Raw genomic sequence first — 16,997 nt, 5'->3', positions numbered from 1 at the left:
CAACACATCTATTTCCACCCTCTCTCTGCTTCATTCAAACACCCCAGCACATCCAATGTCACCCTCTCTCTGCTTTTTCAAACACAACACCCCAACACATAATTTTCCCCCTGTCTGCTGCCTCATTCAAACACCCCAGCACATCTAATTCCACCCTCTCTCTGCTTCATTCAAACACCCCAGCACATCTAATTCCACCCTCTCTCTGCTTCATTCAAACACCCCAACACATCTAATTCCACCCTCTCTCTGCTTCATTCAAACACCCCAGCACATCTAATTCCACACTCTCTCTGCTTCATTCAAACACCCCAGCACATCTAATCCCACCCTCTCTCTGCTCCATTCAAACACCCCAGCACATCTAATCCCACCCTCTCTCTGCCTCATTCAAACACCCCAGCACATCTAATTCCACCCTCTCTCTGCTTCATTCAAACACCCCAGCACATCTAATTCCACCCTCTCTCTGCTTCATTCAAACACCCCAGCACATCTAATCCCACCCTCTCTCTGCTTCATTCAAACACCCCAGCACATCTAATTCCACCCTCTCTCTGCTTCATTCAAACACCCCAGCACATCTAATTCCACCCTCTCTCTGCTTCATTCAAACACCCCAGCACATCTAATTCCACCCTCTCTCTGCTCCATTCAAACACCCCAGCACATCTAATTCCACCCTCTCTCTGCTTCATTCAAACACCCCAACACATCTAATTTCACCGTCTGCTGGTTGTTTCTCAGTACTCATGCCACTCCATCTCTCTCTCACACATGGTTACAAACATCTGTCTGTCTGCTGATTGGGCTTGGCTGGAGACACAGAAAGCCCCCTCTGTCCCCTTCTGACTACCTATATTCAGAAACCATGTGACAGGAAGCACCACTCGTCAACTATACTCAGTGTACCCAGCATGCCCTCTACTCTAACAGCTGGAGGGACCAAAAAAACATTCTAAACTGGTACCCTTCAGTGTTGCTCAACTACATCACAGAAAAGTTGTGTTTATGTTCAACCATTGACACAGCAAACAGGAACACGTTTCAGACCAGTGTAGAGAGATCAACATGTTTGAGATAGGGGTCCTGGGTGATGTTTGTAGAGGGCCTGAGAAACCAGAGGTCCAATAGGAGCCAGGCCTGAGAAACCAGAGGTCCAATAGGAGCCAGGCCTGAGAAACCAGAGGTCCAATAGGAGCCAGGCCTGAGAAACCAGAGGTCCAATAGGAGGGCCTGAGAAACCAGAGGTCCAATAGGAGCCAGGCCTGAGAAACCAGAGGTCCAATAGGAGGGCCTGAGAAACCAGAGGTCCAATAGGAGCCAGGCCTGGGCCTGCCATATGATGCAACAGTAAGGTCTACAGATGTACTAGGCCTGCACATTTTAGTCATTTATCCAGAGCAACTGAAAGTAACCAATGCATACATTTTAATACTATTTTTTTCATACTGGGCCCTCATCGAACCCACAACCCTGGTGTTGTAAGCACCATGCTCTACCAACTGAGCTACACAGGACCTACAGTCTTAATAAGAGCACACACCCACACCAATAGAATGAAGAGCACACACCAAAACGTTGCAGAAAATGCCTTTTGTATTCGAAAGTCCTCCAAACCAGACAGGTGGGTAGTAATAGACTTGAGGTCAAAATTACAATTGAATCAGGATTTCACATTTCAGAAAGTAATCATAAAAATGTCAAATTAAAACACAAACATGGCTTACTTTTCTCTGAACTCCACAGCATAAATCTGCGTGGGTTCATATTCTCGGTGAATTAGTACCAGTGTGTGTGTGTGTGGGGAGGGTCTACACCTCAACTTCCTCTCTGAAAAATACAAAAAGTAACACTATGAGCCCAACTGAAATCAACCTGAAACTGTAAAGTACTGTTGTGATTAGAGGGCTCCTTGGTTGGCACATGGAGACAAGTGTAATTCTTAGGAAGGCACTTGACATGGGGTCCAGTCATGCGTATTCTCCATGTCATGTCAGTAACATCTGTAAGGTCCTTGTTTGTGTAAAGAGTGACACTGGCAAGGGAAGTGCAAGTTTTGTATTCAATCCAACATCATCACCAGTCCCAAAGAAAAACCACAAACCACCACATTCCAGGGGCGTATTCATTATGGAAACCGTTTAAGAACCAAATGTAAGCAAATAGAGAAAAACAAGTTTCTATTGGACAAATTCAGGTAGGTCACCCCCGTTTTCTTCCGTTTTGCAACAGAATCTGCGTAATGAATACGCCCCATGTCTTGAGTAGGCTTTTTTTTCAACAGGTAATGTACCACAGCTTGATGTTCAAGCTATTTGTTATGTTTAGTCTTATGTGAACAGGATGCTCAGCTTTCAGCTAATTCCAGTGAACAGTGCAGGTTTACTGACTGTGAACAGAGCAGGTTTACTGACTGTGAACAGAGCAGGTTTACTGACTGTGAACAGAGCAGGTTTACTGACTGTGAACAGTGCAGGTTTACTGACTGTGAACAGTGCAGGTTTACTGACTGGCATATGGGGTTTATTTGACACTGAACCAAAAAAAGAGAGAGAAAAAAAGAGCTTTTGCAGGGAGTTCCCAATTTTTTTTTGGGGGGGGGGGCGCAATTGTTCCTTGAGCCCAGCAGAATCCACAGAAAGCAGACCCTCCCTGTTCAGCAGAGGGGGGAGACCCCCAATCCATCTCTCCTGCCCAGAAGATGTGAAAAAGTACAACTCAACAGTAATCCAATCCCACGTAATATTATCATAGCAAAACAAAGCAACAGTGTTTCACAATAAGACATTCCCATCGAGGCACGTTTCCAGAGAAGTGTCAAATACAAAGCTGTTTGATATTGAACTAAAAACTTAAACATTCAAGTACTTTGTCATGTAAACACTTTTTAGGCTATATCAATATCGAATGTTGTCATCCTCGATGGTGTGTGCGATAATACAACAGTGGGCAGCTTTCTATATTGACCGCCGCCTAATCAAAAAAAAAGAGACCGTATCATTTTGTTAACAAGTTATCAAAGGACTTGTTTGATGGTTTTCACATAGATGAAACACTCACATCTGCACGAAACATGTTTTCTTAGAGAAGCACGCAAGAACAACAGCGATCTCCACCGCTGGGTAAAGAAGAATAGTTCATCTGTCTCACGATTTCTGCGAACAGTTCGTCGACCAAGCCTTTATTTTTTGCAGAAGTTTCCATAAACGGGCAATTCCACTCCTGAGCCAGCGCCTTGCCTTCCCCGGAAGAGACCTCCCTCTCGCCTTCCAAGTCCACCTTGTTTCCAACCAATACCATTGGCACTCTTTCGTATCTTTTCACTCGGATGATTTGATCCCTCAATGCCTTGATGTCTTGGAAGCTCTGCTGGTTGACCAGACTGTAGACCAAAATAAATCCCTGCCCGTTTTTGATGTACAGGTCTCGCATGGAGGCGAACTGTTCGGTCCCGGCCGTGTCCAGTATCTCCAGAACAGAGGGCGACGAGTCCACCTCGATCTCCTTTCGGTAGAAATCCTCTATTGTGGGGTCGTATTTCTCAATGAAGGATCCCGTCACAAACTGGACCGTCAATGCTGATTTACCCACGCCGCCCGAGCCCAACACAACCACTTTATACTCCCTCATGGCTCCAGAAAGCAGACAGCCCTTCTATACGAATCCACTTACCACCCGCGGTCCACCCCGATGTTTTTAGACCGCAGACACCTTTCACGGGTGGGACTTGTCAAATCCCTCGGCGGAAAAGCTTTCGAGGAACGTCTCCAAAAGTCTTGCTAAGAAGCCGAAGACTGTGGCCGTTCCCGAACATTAGTAATATAACGTGGAGCACATTTTCGGTTATTTGTACTGTGCCATGGTGTCGGAACGCGTGAACTAGTCTTTCTCTGCCTGTCGTTTCCTGCCCACTGTTTCTCGGCGCAAGGCAACTAACGTCACGAGCCAAGGCTTACTTCCGTTTTCGTAAAGGGGCAGTCACCCAAAACGTTACTCAATACAAATATTAGTCACTCACTCTTGTGTCAGTCAGGTGACCCGTGCTCTTTGTAACAAATTACTGTTACAAGACGCCTTGAAGTGTGTTGTCCAGGACATGTCCCCACAATACTTATCTTATATGATGATGTCGATGTCAGGAGGCTTATCATTTATAGGCCTAGCTTTAGTAATATTACAGTAAAGCAAAGTCTATTAATATTCAACTGAATGTTGCCCATTGAAAGCGGGTGACAAACTTGTGTCTTGGTGCTTTCATGACAAGTGGTGCCGCATTCAAAACAATAAGGAACTTGGAAATCTCAGACTTCTGACTTCAGTGCATTAAAAAAATGGAACCTATGACAGGGGAAAAATCGATTTGAATGATTTTTGGGAACATGAGGTAATCATAAGGTGACTACCTCATGAAGCTGGTTGAGAGAATGCCAAGATTGTGCAAAGCTGTCATCAAGGCAAAGGGTGGTTACTTTGAAGAATCTCAAATATAAAATATATTTTGATTTGTTTAACACTTTTTGGTTACTACATGACTCCATGTGTGTTATTTCATAGTTTTGATGTCTTCACTATTATTCTACAATGTAAAAAAAAATGTAAAAAAATAAATAAAGAACAACCCTTGAATGAGTGGGTGTGTCCAAACGTTTGACTGGTACTGTAGGTTGGAGCCTACAGTATGTTTATTATAGACATATTCTTTATGAAATTGTAAGTCGCTCTGGATAAGAGCGTCTGCTAAATGACTTAAATGTAAATGTAAATGTAAATATATGACTGAATGAAATATGCCATTTTCTCAAGGCATCCATTACTTTTAACAAACATCACCATAAACTAGGGCTTTACTCTTTCTCCAGACCCACTGGCTCCAGGTCATCTATAAGTCTTTGCTAGGTAAAGCTCCGCCTTATCTCAGCTCACTGGTCATGATAACAACACCCACCCATAGCACGCGCTCCAGCAGGTATATCTCACTGGTCATCCCTAAAGCCAACACCTACTTTGGCCACCTTTCCTTCCAGTTCTCTGCTGCCAATGACTGGAACGAATTGCAAAAATTGCTGAAGTTTGAGACTTATATCTCTCTCACTAACTTTAAACATCAGCTATCTGAGCAGCTAACCGATCGCTGCAGCTGTACATAGCCATCTGTAAATAGCCCATCCAATCTAACTACCTCATCCCCATATTGTTTTTATTTACTTTTCTGCTCTTTTGCACACCAGTATTTCTACTTGCACATCATGATCTGCACATCCATCACTCCAGTGTTATTTTGCTAAATTGTAATTACTTCACTACTATGGCCTATTTATTGTCTTACCTCCTCACGCCATTTGCACACACTGTATATAGACTTTTTTTTCTATTGTGTTATAGACTGTACGTTTGTTTATTCTGTGTGCAACTCTGTGTTGTTGTTTGTGTCGCACTGCTTTGCTTTATCTTGACCAGGCCACAGTTGTAAATGAGAACTTGTTCTCAACTAGCCTACCTGGTTAAATAAAAGTGTTCTCAACTAGCCTACCTGGTTAAATAAAGGTGAAATAATGGAAGCAATGGAACAGACAACGATCATTGAAGCTCTCTGACACAGGAAGTGTAAGTCATCTGTGTAGAATCCAGAGAGACAGGTTCCCAATGCCCCAGGGAACCTACTGATAGTGATGTCACCATCCCCTGGTTTGAGGCGGAATCTGTGTCCTATTTGTCTCTCTGGTATGAGAGTAGGCTCTACATACACTCAAAGTAGGCTAACTGCCTTGGGTCATAGTTCCTTCAACTATTTCACTTCAAAATAGTGAACAGTCCTGACATTTTCCCACTATTTTTAAGTTTCCTATTGAAAAGTAATATCCCCAAGAAAAAATATACAGTAAAGTACACACAAATGTTTATTTAGACATATCTACAAACTTAAAAAAGTAGGGCACTCAATGAGTTGGTCTGATGGCAATCCATCCAAAACAGGAAAGCCCTGCCCCTCCTCCACTTGTGCAATGTCATGACATATCTGGACCAGCTATTGAGATGTGCCTTTTGTGAAGTAAATCAGGTGTTAAATGAGGTGAAAAGAACACTGGAGTGCCACTTTATTGTTTAACTATTACATTTGAATCATTTAGCAGACACTCTGATCCAGAGCAATATACTGGATTAATTAGGGTTAAGTGCTTTGCTCAAGGGCACATTGACAGATTTTTCACCTAGTTGGAAGTTTAATTGTCAGTCAAAGCTGGTTCCTGCCCAATGTAGGCTCTACATAAGTCTTCCACACACTCTTGAGTGCATTTCAGCAGGATTTGAAATCAATAATTGTTTTTATTTAACCAGGCAAGTCAGTTAAGTACAATGACAATGAGAGACAATGCTGGGCCAATTGTGCACCACCCTATGGGACTCCCACAACTAGTTGTGATTCAGCCTGGAATTGAGCCAGGGTATGTAAGTGACACCTCTAGCACTTAGATGCAGTGCACCCGGGAGCCCTTAATTCAGAACTGTTGTTGAGATCAGAATTTGTGTTTCTTTGTTGTCGTCATGTCCCATTCTTATGATGAACCAGACAGTACAGTATGATAACATAAAGCAGTGCTAGTCACCAACCATGATCTACAACTTGGCAGCCACAAGCAGCATGTTTGCTCCAGCACAGCATGAGCACAGCAGACTCAACTATTCTACAATACTTTTGATTAGCTGAGTAGACATCCCATTGCTGAAGACTTGTTAGATATTACTGCATGGTCGGAACTAGAAGCACAAGCATTTCACTACACTCGCATTAACATCTGCTAATCATGTGTATGTGACCAATAACATTTTATTTTATTTGATAAATGGGTGTCCAATTTCACTGGTGTTATTTGGGTGAAGACAATTATTTGTCCACTAGATGGCAATGAGACTAGAGTTTGAAGCAGAATCTGTCTGTTTTCATGTGATGTCAGAGTGCCTCGTTATTTTTTGGAACATGTTCTGATGTGTTTTGGATGCTCTTTAAAGTAATGTTTCATAGACTAGAGTTAACAGACAAACATGGAGACCATAGATGAGTTGCGTGAGCAAATCAGTTTTAGTTTTATTCATTTTTTTTAATAATTCATAACAGCAAGAGTCATTTATGGCAACAATAAATTGTGCATAAAACAAATCTGAAAGCAGAGTAGTACATTATTCTGTAGCAACTATAAGCAAAGAAAATGTAAGTGATCACTTACGCATAATAAGCAGTGAAGTCTGTGTGCCCCCAGCAGGGAAGAGAGACCTTGGTTTAATAAGCCGAGAGACAGTGAAGTCTGTGTGCCCCCAGCAGGGAAGAGAGACCTTGGTTTAATAAGCCGAGAGACAGTGAAGTCTGTCCGAGCAGCACTGGTTGGTTTGGAGAAAGTGACGCTTTGGTTCAATAGCACTTATACAGCGACCTCGAGTCAGAAATAAGATGACCTTGACTGAAGACGGTTACATTCATTTGAAAGAGTATTTACCTATTCATTTAGTATGGCGGTGAGCCTTCGCCTGCTGAGTGCACAGTTACCTGGTAGCATTAGCTGTATCTGTCCTGTGAGTCCATGTTGACATGACTAATATTACTGTGATAAGACAATATTTCTTGGGTGGTTTGGCATTTACATTACATCTTATTCTTGAGATCTCATGGAGTTTCTTGGTAAAATGTTATATCACAAGTGATTGATGACTGCAGTCTCTTTTCCCCAAATGTCGATGTTATTTAGTAAATTAAAAAATATGAATTTTCCTTATCTACCTATATATATTGTTTTACATTTGTGTTCTTTTACATGCAGTCAAATCAACTAAAATATAATATGGTTTCTAATATCATTTATTGTAGTTATTGTACCAGAGGTCCAAGTATGAAGGGCCTGGTCCAACATTTGAAATATAGACAATATAGGATATTTGTTTTATGTAAAAATAAAAAAATAAAAAATAAACTACAAGGGGAGTGGGAGTGAACATGGGGGGCATGCTCCCCTTGAGAATTTCCTGGCAAACTACAAGCCACTGACAAAAGAAGTCAAAAAGCACATAGCTTTTTCTGAGTGCATTGGCTGAGAAACTGGTGCGATTTTCTTTTCTTTTTGCAAGCAAATTTGTTTAGCTGGTCTTTCAGTTTAGATGTTTTAAATTAACCTAACAAAATTCCTTATAATTATAGAATTTTTTATTCAAAATAATATCTCAATATGATACATGTTTTTTTCTCTGTTCATTGACTATATACAGAAGTGCAAAAAGTCAACCTTCGTCCCTTAGTTTAAAGATCGTTCATCTGCAGCATTACAGACCTTCCCGATTCGGCAATGTCTACTACTTCACCTCTCATCTCACTATTTACCCAACTCCAGAGACCCATCAATCCCACTGTTCATTTTAGCCTGATATTCAGGGCAATCTTAAGAAATATTAAAACAATATATTTTTTGGAAATGGATAAAGTAGAAAATAACTTGTTTTCTCCTTCCCTAAACATGGACAATCTACATTTCGACACAATATATTTTCAAAACAAGACCTCAAAGAAAAAAGAGCTAGTTGAAACATTAGTTTTCAGCCAGAGTTGATGCCTTGGCAACCTACCAACTGATCAAATCAATGTCATTCCTTGTATCAATATCAAAAGGTCTTTGATCAACAAAATTAATTGATAATGAACCTCTTCAATCTAAAGAGACATCCAGCTACATGAATGATTTGAATACTTTATCTGACTCCACACATTATTATTAATCATGAATATGGTTTAAAAAAGTTATGGATGTAATACCACCTCAGTCTACAACGGCTATTTAACAATATTGTCAAGTAGAATATAATAAGGCAAAAACCTACAAACTAAATATTCAAATATATTCAAATCCTTAAGTAATACATAACACATGAGTTCAATGAAATTTAAGAGAGTAAATTGTTACTTGAGAAAAAGAAAAAAATGGAAAAAACCACATGCAGTATGTGTACGGACTATAAAATATCATTGGTGTTCATTGCCTGTATGGTGATTGAAAGTACATGTGATTGGGTTGGGACCCAGTCCAGTAATCTAAGGCTTCAATAGATACAATTGAATAGGTATTAGGTACATTACAATCAGTAAAGAGATTTTACATCTCAGCCAAAACAGAAACAACAAACGAAATCACAGAACATAATGGCGTGTGAAAACAAGGGTTCTGAAATTCATTCTCTGCTCCCCCAATTCTGTGTTGAACCTTCCTGAATTTGGTCATATACTTCGGTAACACTTCGTGCATGAGCAGAACTGTGCTTTGGTATCCAGAACCGGATTAAATCAGGTCCAAAAAAGGGAAAGATTTTCGTTATTTTTTTGATTAATATCAAATCAATGATTTTGTTTGTATTATTACCTCAATGAAAGTTAAATTAGCCTATAGAGGGGTAATGGGGTAGGGGAAGCACAAAAACACTCAACCAAGTGCCAAATCTTCTTATGACCTCATTTAAGTCGGACTTTCTTACTTTAACAACACATGTTTTCACGGTGTTTCTCTGCAGACACAGTTTTAGAATCGCTCCACCTTTAAGAACAAGGCATTAACACCTGATGCAGAGCTAGTACGTCCAACATCACTTCAACAGGCTTTAGAGTCTACGGACTTACACCTCCTCAGTCACCATGAGCTCAGCCTGTCTGATTAACACAACAATAAAGCACAAAAAGAAAGGCGAAACAAAAACAGATCGATAAGAAGAGAAAAGACACCTCTGTTTTTAGATGTAGGAGACTGAGGACTTAAAAGGCTGGAGACACAAACCCCAACAACAAAGCAAATGGTACAATGTTTAAAAAACTATTATAAACTGGGTGGTTCCAGCCCTGAATACTGATTGGTTGACAGCCGTGGTATATCAGACCGTATACCACGGGTATGACGAAACATTTATTATTTTTACTGCTCTAATTACATTGATAACCAGATTATAAAACCAATAAGGCACCTGGGGGGTGTGTGGTATATATCCAATATACCACGGCTAAGGGCTGTATCCAGGCACTCCGTGATACATTGTGCATAAGAACAGCCCTTAGCAGTGGTATGTAGCCATATACAACACACCCGAGGGCCTTATTGCTTAATTATAAACTGGGTGGTTCGAGCCCTGAATGCTGATTGGCTGACAGCCATGGTATATCAGACCGTATACCAGGGGTTTGACAACACATGTATTTTTACTGCTCTAATTCTGTTGGTAACCAGTTTATAACAGCAGTAAGGCACCTCAGGGGGTTGTGGTATATGGACAATATACCACGGCTATGGTCTGTATCCAGGCACTCCGCGCTTCGTCGTGCTTAACAACAGCCCTTAGCCGTGGTATATTGGCCATATACTACACCCCCTCGGGCCTTATTACTTAAATACACAATGAAGAAATTATGTAAAAATCAAAACTTGAGCCATACAAAACACATATCTTAGGTAAATAGAATAACACTGCTGAACTAACACTCTGGCTTGGGATGTATGGCCTCTATGGTGCTTAAAGCTGTGCTTTCAAAAGGTACACATGTGTGTTTCTTACCCAGAACATTCATATGTCTCTGACCCTCATTTTAGTATCTAGTTTAACTAGAAGCCTTATTAAAAACAGAAAACTGTACATGCTCTGACGTTTCGCCTGTTAAAATGTATTGTGCCTTTCTGATTTAAATTGAAATTTAAGGGTCACGTTTGCAAATGTTTTAAGTCGATTAATTTAAAAACAGAACAAAGCGAATAAAAAAGTCTGTCTTGGTCTACCAACGTACCAACACTGTATTATGCAGGGTAGATGCAACAACACCTCGGTCTCAACCTCATGTGTGTGCAAAACAAATGAAAAATAATTTGAGTGCCATGGTTTTGTGTTTGAACAAACAGGTGTACTGTTAATGTACTCAGTGTCTGTCTGTCAGCAGAGATGGACAGACAGACACTCCTCTTCTCAGCTGGACGTTGACTTGGAGGACGAGGGTGTGTGTGTGTGTGTGTGTGTGTGTGTGTGTGTGTGTGTGTGTGTGTGTGTGTGTGTGTGTGTGTGTCATGGCATCGACCGAGCACACCGATGTTTGCATGCGTAACAAGACCAGCATTCCAGAGTGGCTGAGAGATGATGACCGATGGTCCTCCAGTCCATTGCTTGACATTCTGAACACTATTTACATAAAGGCCGAACTCTTTAGGCTTGGACGGTGCCATCAACCATTCACTTGATCTGTAAAACAAGAGGCGAGGAATTACATTAAAAAATACATTATTTTCAAATGAAGCTAGCCTTCCAATATCTTATTGTTGTTCTCTGAAAGGTTGCTTAAAGCTGCAATCTGCAGTTCAAACAATAACAAAGCGGAGACCCCACCACTGTTTTGTCAAAAATCTGAGGGATGAGGCTGGAGAAATGTAACCACTCTCAAATTCATAGACAGAGCTCAATGGGTATATATCATTCATTGAAATCCCAACGCGTACACTGCATTCGGAAAATACACTGCTTTCAGAAAATACATTGCATTCAGAAAATACACTGCATTCGGAAAATACACTGCATTCAGAAAATACACTGCATTCGGAAAATACACTGCATTCAGAAAATACACTGCATTCGGAAAATACACTGCATTCAGAAAATACACTGCATTCAGAAAATACACTGCATTCAGAAAATATTAAGACACCTTCCCTTTTTCCGCGTCTTTGTTATGTTGCAGCCTTATTCTAAAATAGATTAAATCAATAAAAAATGTCATTAATCTACACACAATACCCCACAATGACAAAGTGGTTTTTAGAATTTGTGCAAATGTATTAAAAATAAAACAGAAATACCATTTTTTTTGTCATTTTTTCTTTTCTTTTTTTCAACCCATCCACCAAGTATCAATTTTTTATCGAATTTTTTTTTATAGCTTTTCTGCATTTCTCCGTGTGTGTTTGTGTGCACCTCGGTTGGGTCACGTTCTTTGCTGTTTACCTGTTTGTTTTTTGGTTGTTTCGGTTTCACTTTCATTAAAAGATGTGGAACTACATGCACGCTGCGCCTTGGTCGATTTATGACAGGGAGTTTCAGGATAGCGAGCGTGACACATACACATTGATTTGATTGGAGTTCACCTGTGGTAAATTGAATTGATCGGACATGACTTGGAAAGGCACACACCTGTCTATATAAGATCCCACAGTTGACAGTGCATGTCAGAGCAAAAACCAAGCCATGAGGTTAAAGGACTTGAATGTAGAGCTCTGAGACAGGATTGTTTCAAGGCACAGACCTGGGGAAGGGAACCAAAACATTTCTACAGCATTGAAGGTTCCCAAGAACACAGTGGTCTCCATCATTCTTAAATGGAAGAAGTTTAGAACCACCAAGACTCTTCCTAGAGCTGGCCGCCCGGCCAGACTGAGCAATCAGGGGAGAAGGGCCTTGGTCAGGGAGGTGACCAAGAACCCAATGGTTCACTCTAACAAAGCTCTATAGTTCCTCTGTGGAGATTGGAGAACCTTCCAGAAGGACAACCATCTCTGCAGCACTCCACCAATCAGGCCTTTATGGTAGAGAGCCAGACGTAAGCCACTCCTCAGTAAAAGGCACACGCAGCCCGCTTGGAGTTTGCCAAAAGGCACCTAAAACTCTCAGATGATGAGTAACACGATTCTCTAGTCTGATGAAGCCAATATTGAACTATTTGGCCTGAATGCCAATCGTCACATCTGGAGGAAATCTGGCACCATCCCTATGGTGAAGCATGGTGGTGGCAGCATCATGTCTGGAGGAAATCTGGCACCATCCCTACGGTGAAGCATGGTGGTGGCAGCATCATGTCTGGAGGAAATCTGGCACCATCCCTACGGTGAAGCATGGTGGTGGCAGCATCATGTCTGGAGGAAATCTGGCACCATCCCTACGGTGAAGCATGGTGGTGGCAGCATCATGTCTGGAGGAAATCTGGCACCATCCCTACGGTGAAGCATGGTGGTGGCAGCATCATGTCTGGAAGAAATCTGGCACCATCCCTACGGTGAAGCATGGTGGTGGCAGCATCATGCTTTGGGGATGTTTTTCAGTGGTATGGACTGGGAGACTCGTCAGGATCGAGAGAAAGGTGAACAGAGCAAAGTACTGATCCTTGATGAAAACCTGCTCCAGAGAACTCAGGACCTCAGACTGGGGCGAAGGTTCACCTTCCAACAGGACAACGACCCAAAGCACACAGCCAAGACAACGCAGGAGTGGCTTCGGGACAAGTATCTGAATGTCTATGAGTGGCCCAGCTAGAGCCCGGACTTGAACCCAATCGAACATCTCTGGAGAGACCTGAAAATAGCTGTGCAGCAACGCTCCCAATCCAACCTGACAGCTTGAGAGGATCTGCAGAGAAGAATGGGAGAAACCCCCCAAATACAGGTGTACCAAGCTTGTAGTGTCAAACCCAAGAAGACTTAATGCTGTAATCGCTGCCAAAGGTGCTTCAACAAAGTACTGAGTAAAGGGTCTGAATACTTGAATACTTATGTAAATGTAAAAAGTTTTAAAAAACATTTTTAAATGTACGTAACAAAATGTGGAAAAAGTCAAAGGAGCAGATTGCTCCTTTAAATGTATAAGCATGGAGAAAAATGCTGACATAATTTGGCTAAATGCACTCAGATATTCTTGGCGGGGTGGGAAGGTAAACATACTGTAGAGAAACAGAGATGAATAGAAACTCACTGTTGTTGACTACATTTGAGTCAGATACTTGTGGTTACTCAGATGATCGGCAGAAATGATTGGAATCTGTGGATGGAGACAGAGCAGAGAAATCAAAAACACATCCCACATCTTATGCACATCATCGGAACCCCCTCCCCAACCCTAAAAAACACATCCCACATATAATGCACATCTTATGCACATCATCTGACCCCTCACCCCTAAAAAACACATCCCACATCTTATGCACATCATCTGACCCCCACCCCTAAAAAACACATCCCACATCTTATGCACATCTTATGCACATCATCTGACCCCCCCACCCCCCACCCCTCAAAAACACATCCCACATCCTATGCACATCTTATGCACATCATCTGACCCCCCGCCCCTCAAAAACACATCCCATATCTTATGCACATCCTATGCACATCATCGGACCCTGATCCGCAGTTTTAAGCAAATCTCAGAGTTCATTACCCAAAAGAAGATGAAGATAGCAAGATAAGGCAGAATGTGGTTACAACATTACCTAGATAAAACCAAACATTTTATAGGCTCGCTGACACCTGCTCAAGGAAGGGTTGGCGGGGCGTGTGTGAGGGGAAGGAAACTAAATGTCAGTCGGTAGTGAGGTGGCTACCCATGCAAGCTCAAGTCCTCCAATTTGGTGACTTCCTTTAAAAAAATTACGTTTGGGCACTACCAAAATAACCTGCAGGTAGTTAAGGATAAACACATTTTCTTTGGGGATAATAATGTTGAATCTAATTTCTCTATCATTTACAGCTTGTTGCACTCTCAGTATAGGTAAACATATATATTTTTTGAGTATGTATTCTTTCCCTTGTCCTATGTGACCACATACTGTGTACTTCTACATCTCAACTGTAATGTCTCCTCACTAAAGGGCCTTGGAATGTCAGCAGCAGAAAAACGTGGCCTCCTCAGACACTGCAGTAGCATTGACTGCATGCGGCACAGCGATGCTCTATGTAAAGCAGCTGCAGAAGAACCAAGTGGCACAGATACAACTGCTGTACACAATACTTTACAAAAAGAAGAGAACCTCCTCATACATACCAATTGCATGTACTCATTGGTAGTCAACTTTGATAAGGAAGAGTCCTCAAAAGGAGAAAGGACAAACATCGCGGTTAACATGATGTCAGACATTATAACGACAAACAGTAAATGTCTCCCCAGAATGACAAGTGAATAACATTTTTAACTTGTATTTAACAAGTACATTAAAAGTTGACCATTAAAATCACACATGACCTGTTCTAACAACCAACACTATAAAGGTCCATCTAATAATGTTAAGAACTGGAAACAACTAGTGTAAGTCAACGTGAGTGAAACCCATCTCCTGGGATAGAGATATCGATAGAGAGAGAGGGGGGGATAGAGATATCGATAGAGAGAGAGGGGGGGATAGAGATATCGATAGAGAGAGAGGGGGGATAGAGATATCGATAGAGAGAGAGGGGGGATAGAGATATCGATAGAGAGAGGGGGGGATAGAGATATCGATAGAGAGAGAGGGGGGATAGAGATATCAATAGAGAGAGGTGGTTGGTAGGTAGGTAGGTAGGTCGATAGGTAGATAGGTAGATAGGTAGATAGGTAGATAGGTAGATAGGTAGATAGGTAGATAGGTAGATAGGTAGATAGGTAGATAGGTAGATAGGTAGATAGATAGGTAGAGGTAGATAGATAGATAGATAGATAGATAGATAGATAGATAGATAGATAGATAGATAGAGAGAGAGAGAGAGAGAGAGAGAGAGAGAGAGAGAGAGAGAGAGAGAGAGGGAAAAAAAGAAAGAGATAGAGGGGCGGTAGAGGAGCAAACCTGATTGGCTGAGGTGGTTGCGAAGGGAACGCTTGTGGCAGATGTGGTGGCTGCAGATGCTGGCGTACCACCGTGCATCATGGGTACTTTTGTCAGAAGGGAAAATCATATAAGCAACAACACACAGAGGAGTGGAGTATGGCCAATTGGCCACCAGGCAAATGTGAAGGACTGGTGGTGAGGAGGGGGTGGTGGGGCATTCCAATTCAATAACTCACTCCCTTTCCCTCTGAGAGGATTGGATAGATGTAAGCAATAGGAAGCAGACAACAAGAAGGTTAGGGAAGGCAGTTACTATATTGCCTGAACACCTCCAGTCCTTTCTAATCAATCAATCAATCTGATCTGAAGAGGAAAAGGACATGAGGGAGAAGAGAAGGAAGTGAGTGAGTTATCTGATTGGAATCCAGCCATGGGTGTAAAGGGTATAGGGGATTCAGTGTGGTACATTTGTGGATGGCATATTGAGGTTATACCAGCCAAAAGCTGATGTTGTCAACAGAGAGGGCAGAGAAGGGTCAAGGGTCAAGCAATCACAGCTTAGGGTCCAAGGTGTATTTACAGTAACATGTTTGGTAGTACACCCGAAACAGAATAAAACTTATCTCCAGTATTTACATTTATAGATATGACTAAATACAGTATCATTGACAAATGAAATGTGCAAATGAGTCAGTTATATACCACAACCAACCCTGTGACTCCCAAGTCACCAACACCCACGATGAGATGATTTGTGAATTGATGAAGTCAAAGGCTATATATAGGGCTGACAGGTATCAAAGCAAAGGCCGATCCAACTACATGTTGATATGATCATACTAATGATTACTGATTCATTATTATCGATTAAACTATTAGCCAGATACCAGATCTGTTTGTGCTGTCTCGACTAATCAATAATCATTGTCTAGACAGCACAAACAGATTGGGAGTCATGCTAGAAAACGATCTGGGTTCGCTTCAGAAAGCCAAGGTGCCACCTTTTAGCTGTGTGATGGTTAGTTAGATTTTGATGGCGTGCGAGTCACTGGCGAGGCTGAAAGCTAATTGGTGAAGAAGGAATGCTGGAACCTACCAACACCGGTGGTGGGGGTCATGCAGAATATTGAGCCTGCTCAAATGCCCATCATGCAGTGCAACAGGAAGTGTGCAACAGGAAGTGGATTGGAAAAGGGGGGAGAGAAATCAAAACAGCCCATCATAAGATTCGTTAGAGTGAAGGAAGAGATCAGGAGAATAACATGAATGAATTAACTGGACAGCATTCAGTAACACAGTCAGTGGACAGCAGTGGAAATACTGAGGGAAATGTGTAGTTGGATTTACTTTCTGAATTGACTGGAATTTAAATGTAATTGACCCCAACCCTGGTGCTGACCAATCTAGACCAAACTAGGCGATCAGGAGATTC

General features: G+C 41.7%; 2 protein-coding genes across 7 annotated transcripts in view; both read right to left on the bottom strand.

Moving 5' to 3' along the window:
* Positions 1-1,581: 1,581 nt before the first annotated feature.
* Positions 1,582-3,939, bottom strand: LOC135509961 (ras-related protein Rap-2b-like). Its single transcript, XM_064930781.1, has one exon. It carries the CDS (start codon positions 3,631-3,633, stop codon positions 3,085-3,087), a length of 549 nt encoding a protein of 182 aa, XP_064786853.1. The 5' UTR covers positions 3,634-3,939; the 3' UTR covers positions 1,582-3,084.
* Positions 3,940-7,058: 3,119 nt separating this feature from the next.
* The window catches only part of LOC135509921 (muscleblind-like protein 1), a 53,033-nt gene continuing 43,094 nt past the window's right edge, over positions 7,059-16,997 (bottom strand). For 2 of the 6 annotated variants that reach the window (XM_064930776.1, XM_064930757.1), the window contains 5 exons: positions 16,662-16,697; positions 15,584-15,669; positions 14,809-14,853; positions 13,741-13,806; positions 7,059-11,247 (listed from right to left, as the gene is read on the bottom strand). In XM_064930776.1, the coding sequence (XP_064786848.1) occupies positions 13,750-13,806; positions 14,809-14,853; positions 15,584-15,669; positions 16,662-16,697 (224 nt within the window). In that variant the 3' untranslated portion in view covers positions 7,059-11,247; positions 13,741-13,749. The remainder of the gene's footprint in view (positions 11,248-13,740; positions 13,807-14,808; positions 14,854-15,583; positions 15,670-16,661; positions 16,698-16,997) is intronic. The other 4 variants (XM_064930751.1, XM_064930769.1, XM_064930746.1 and 1 more) reach the window with 3 other exon arrangements.

The sequence above is a fragment of the Oncorhynchus masou genome, chromosome 3 (assembly GCF_036934945.1).
Source record: "Oncorhynchus masou masou isolate Uvic2021 chromosome 3, UVic_Omas_1.1, whole genome shotgun sequence".
In the NCBI taxonomy this organism is placed as follows: Eukaryota; Metazoa; Chordata; class Actinopteri; order Salmoniformes; family Salmonidae; genus Oncorhynchus; species Oncorhynchus masou.
The sequence above is the reverse complement of the archived record's forward strand: the minus strand, read 5'-3'. Positions and strand labels throughout refer to the sequence as shown.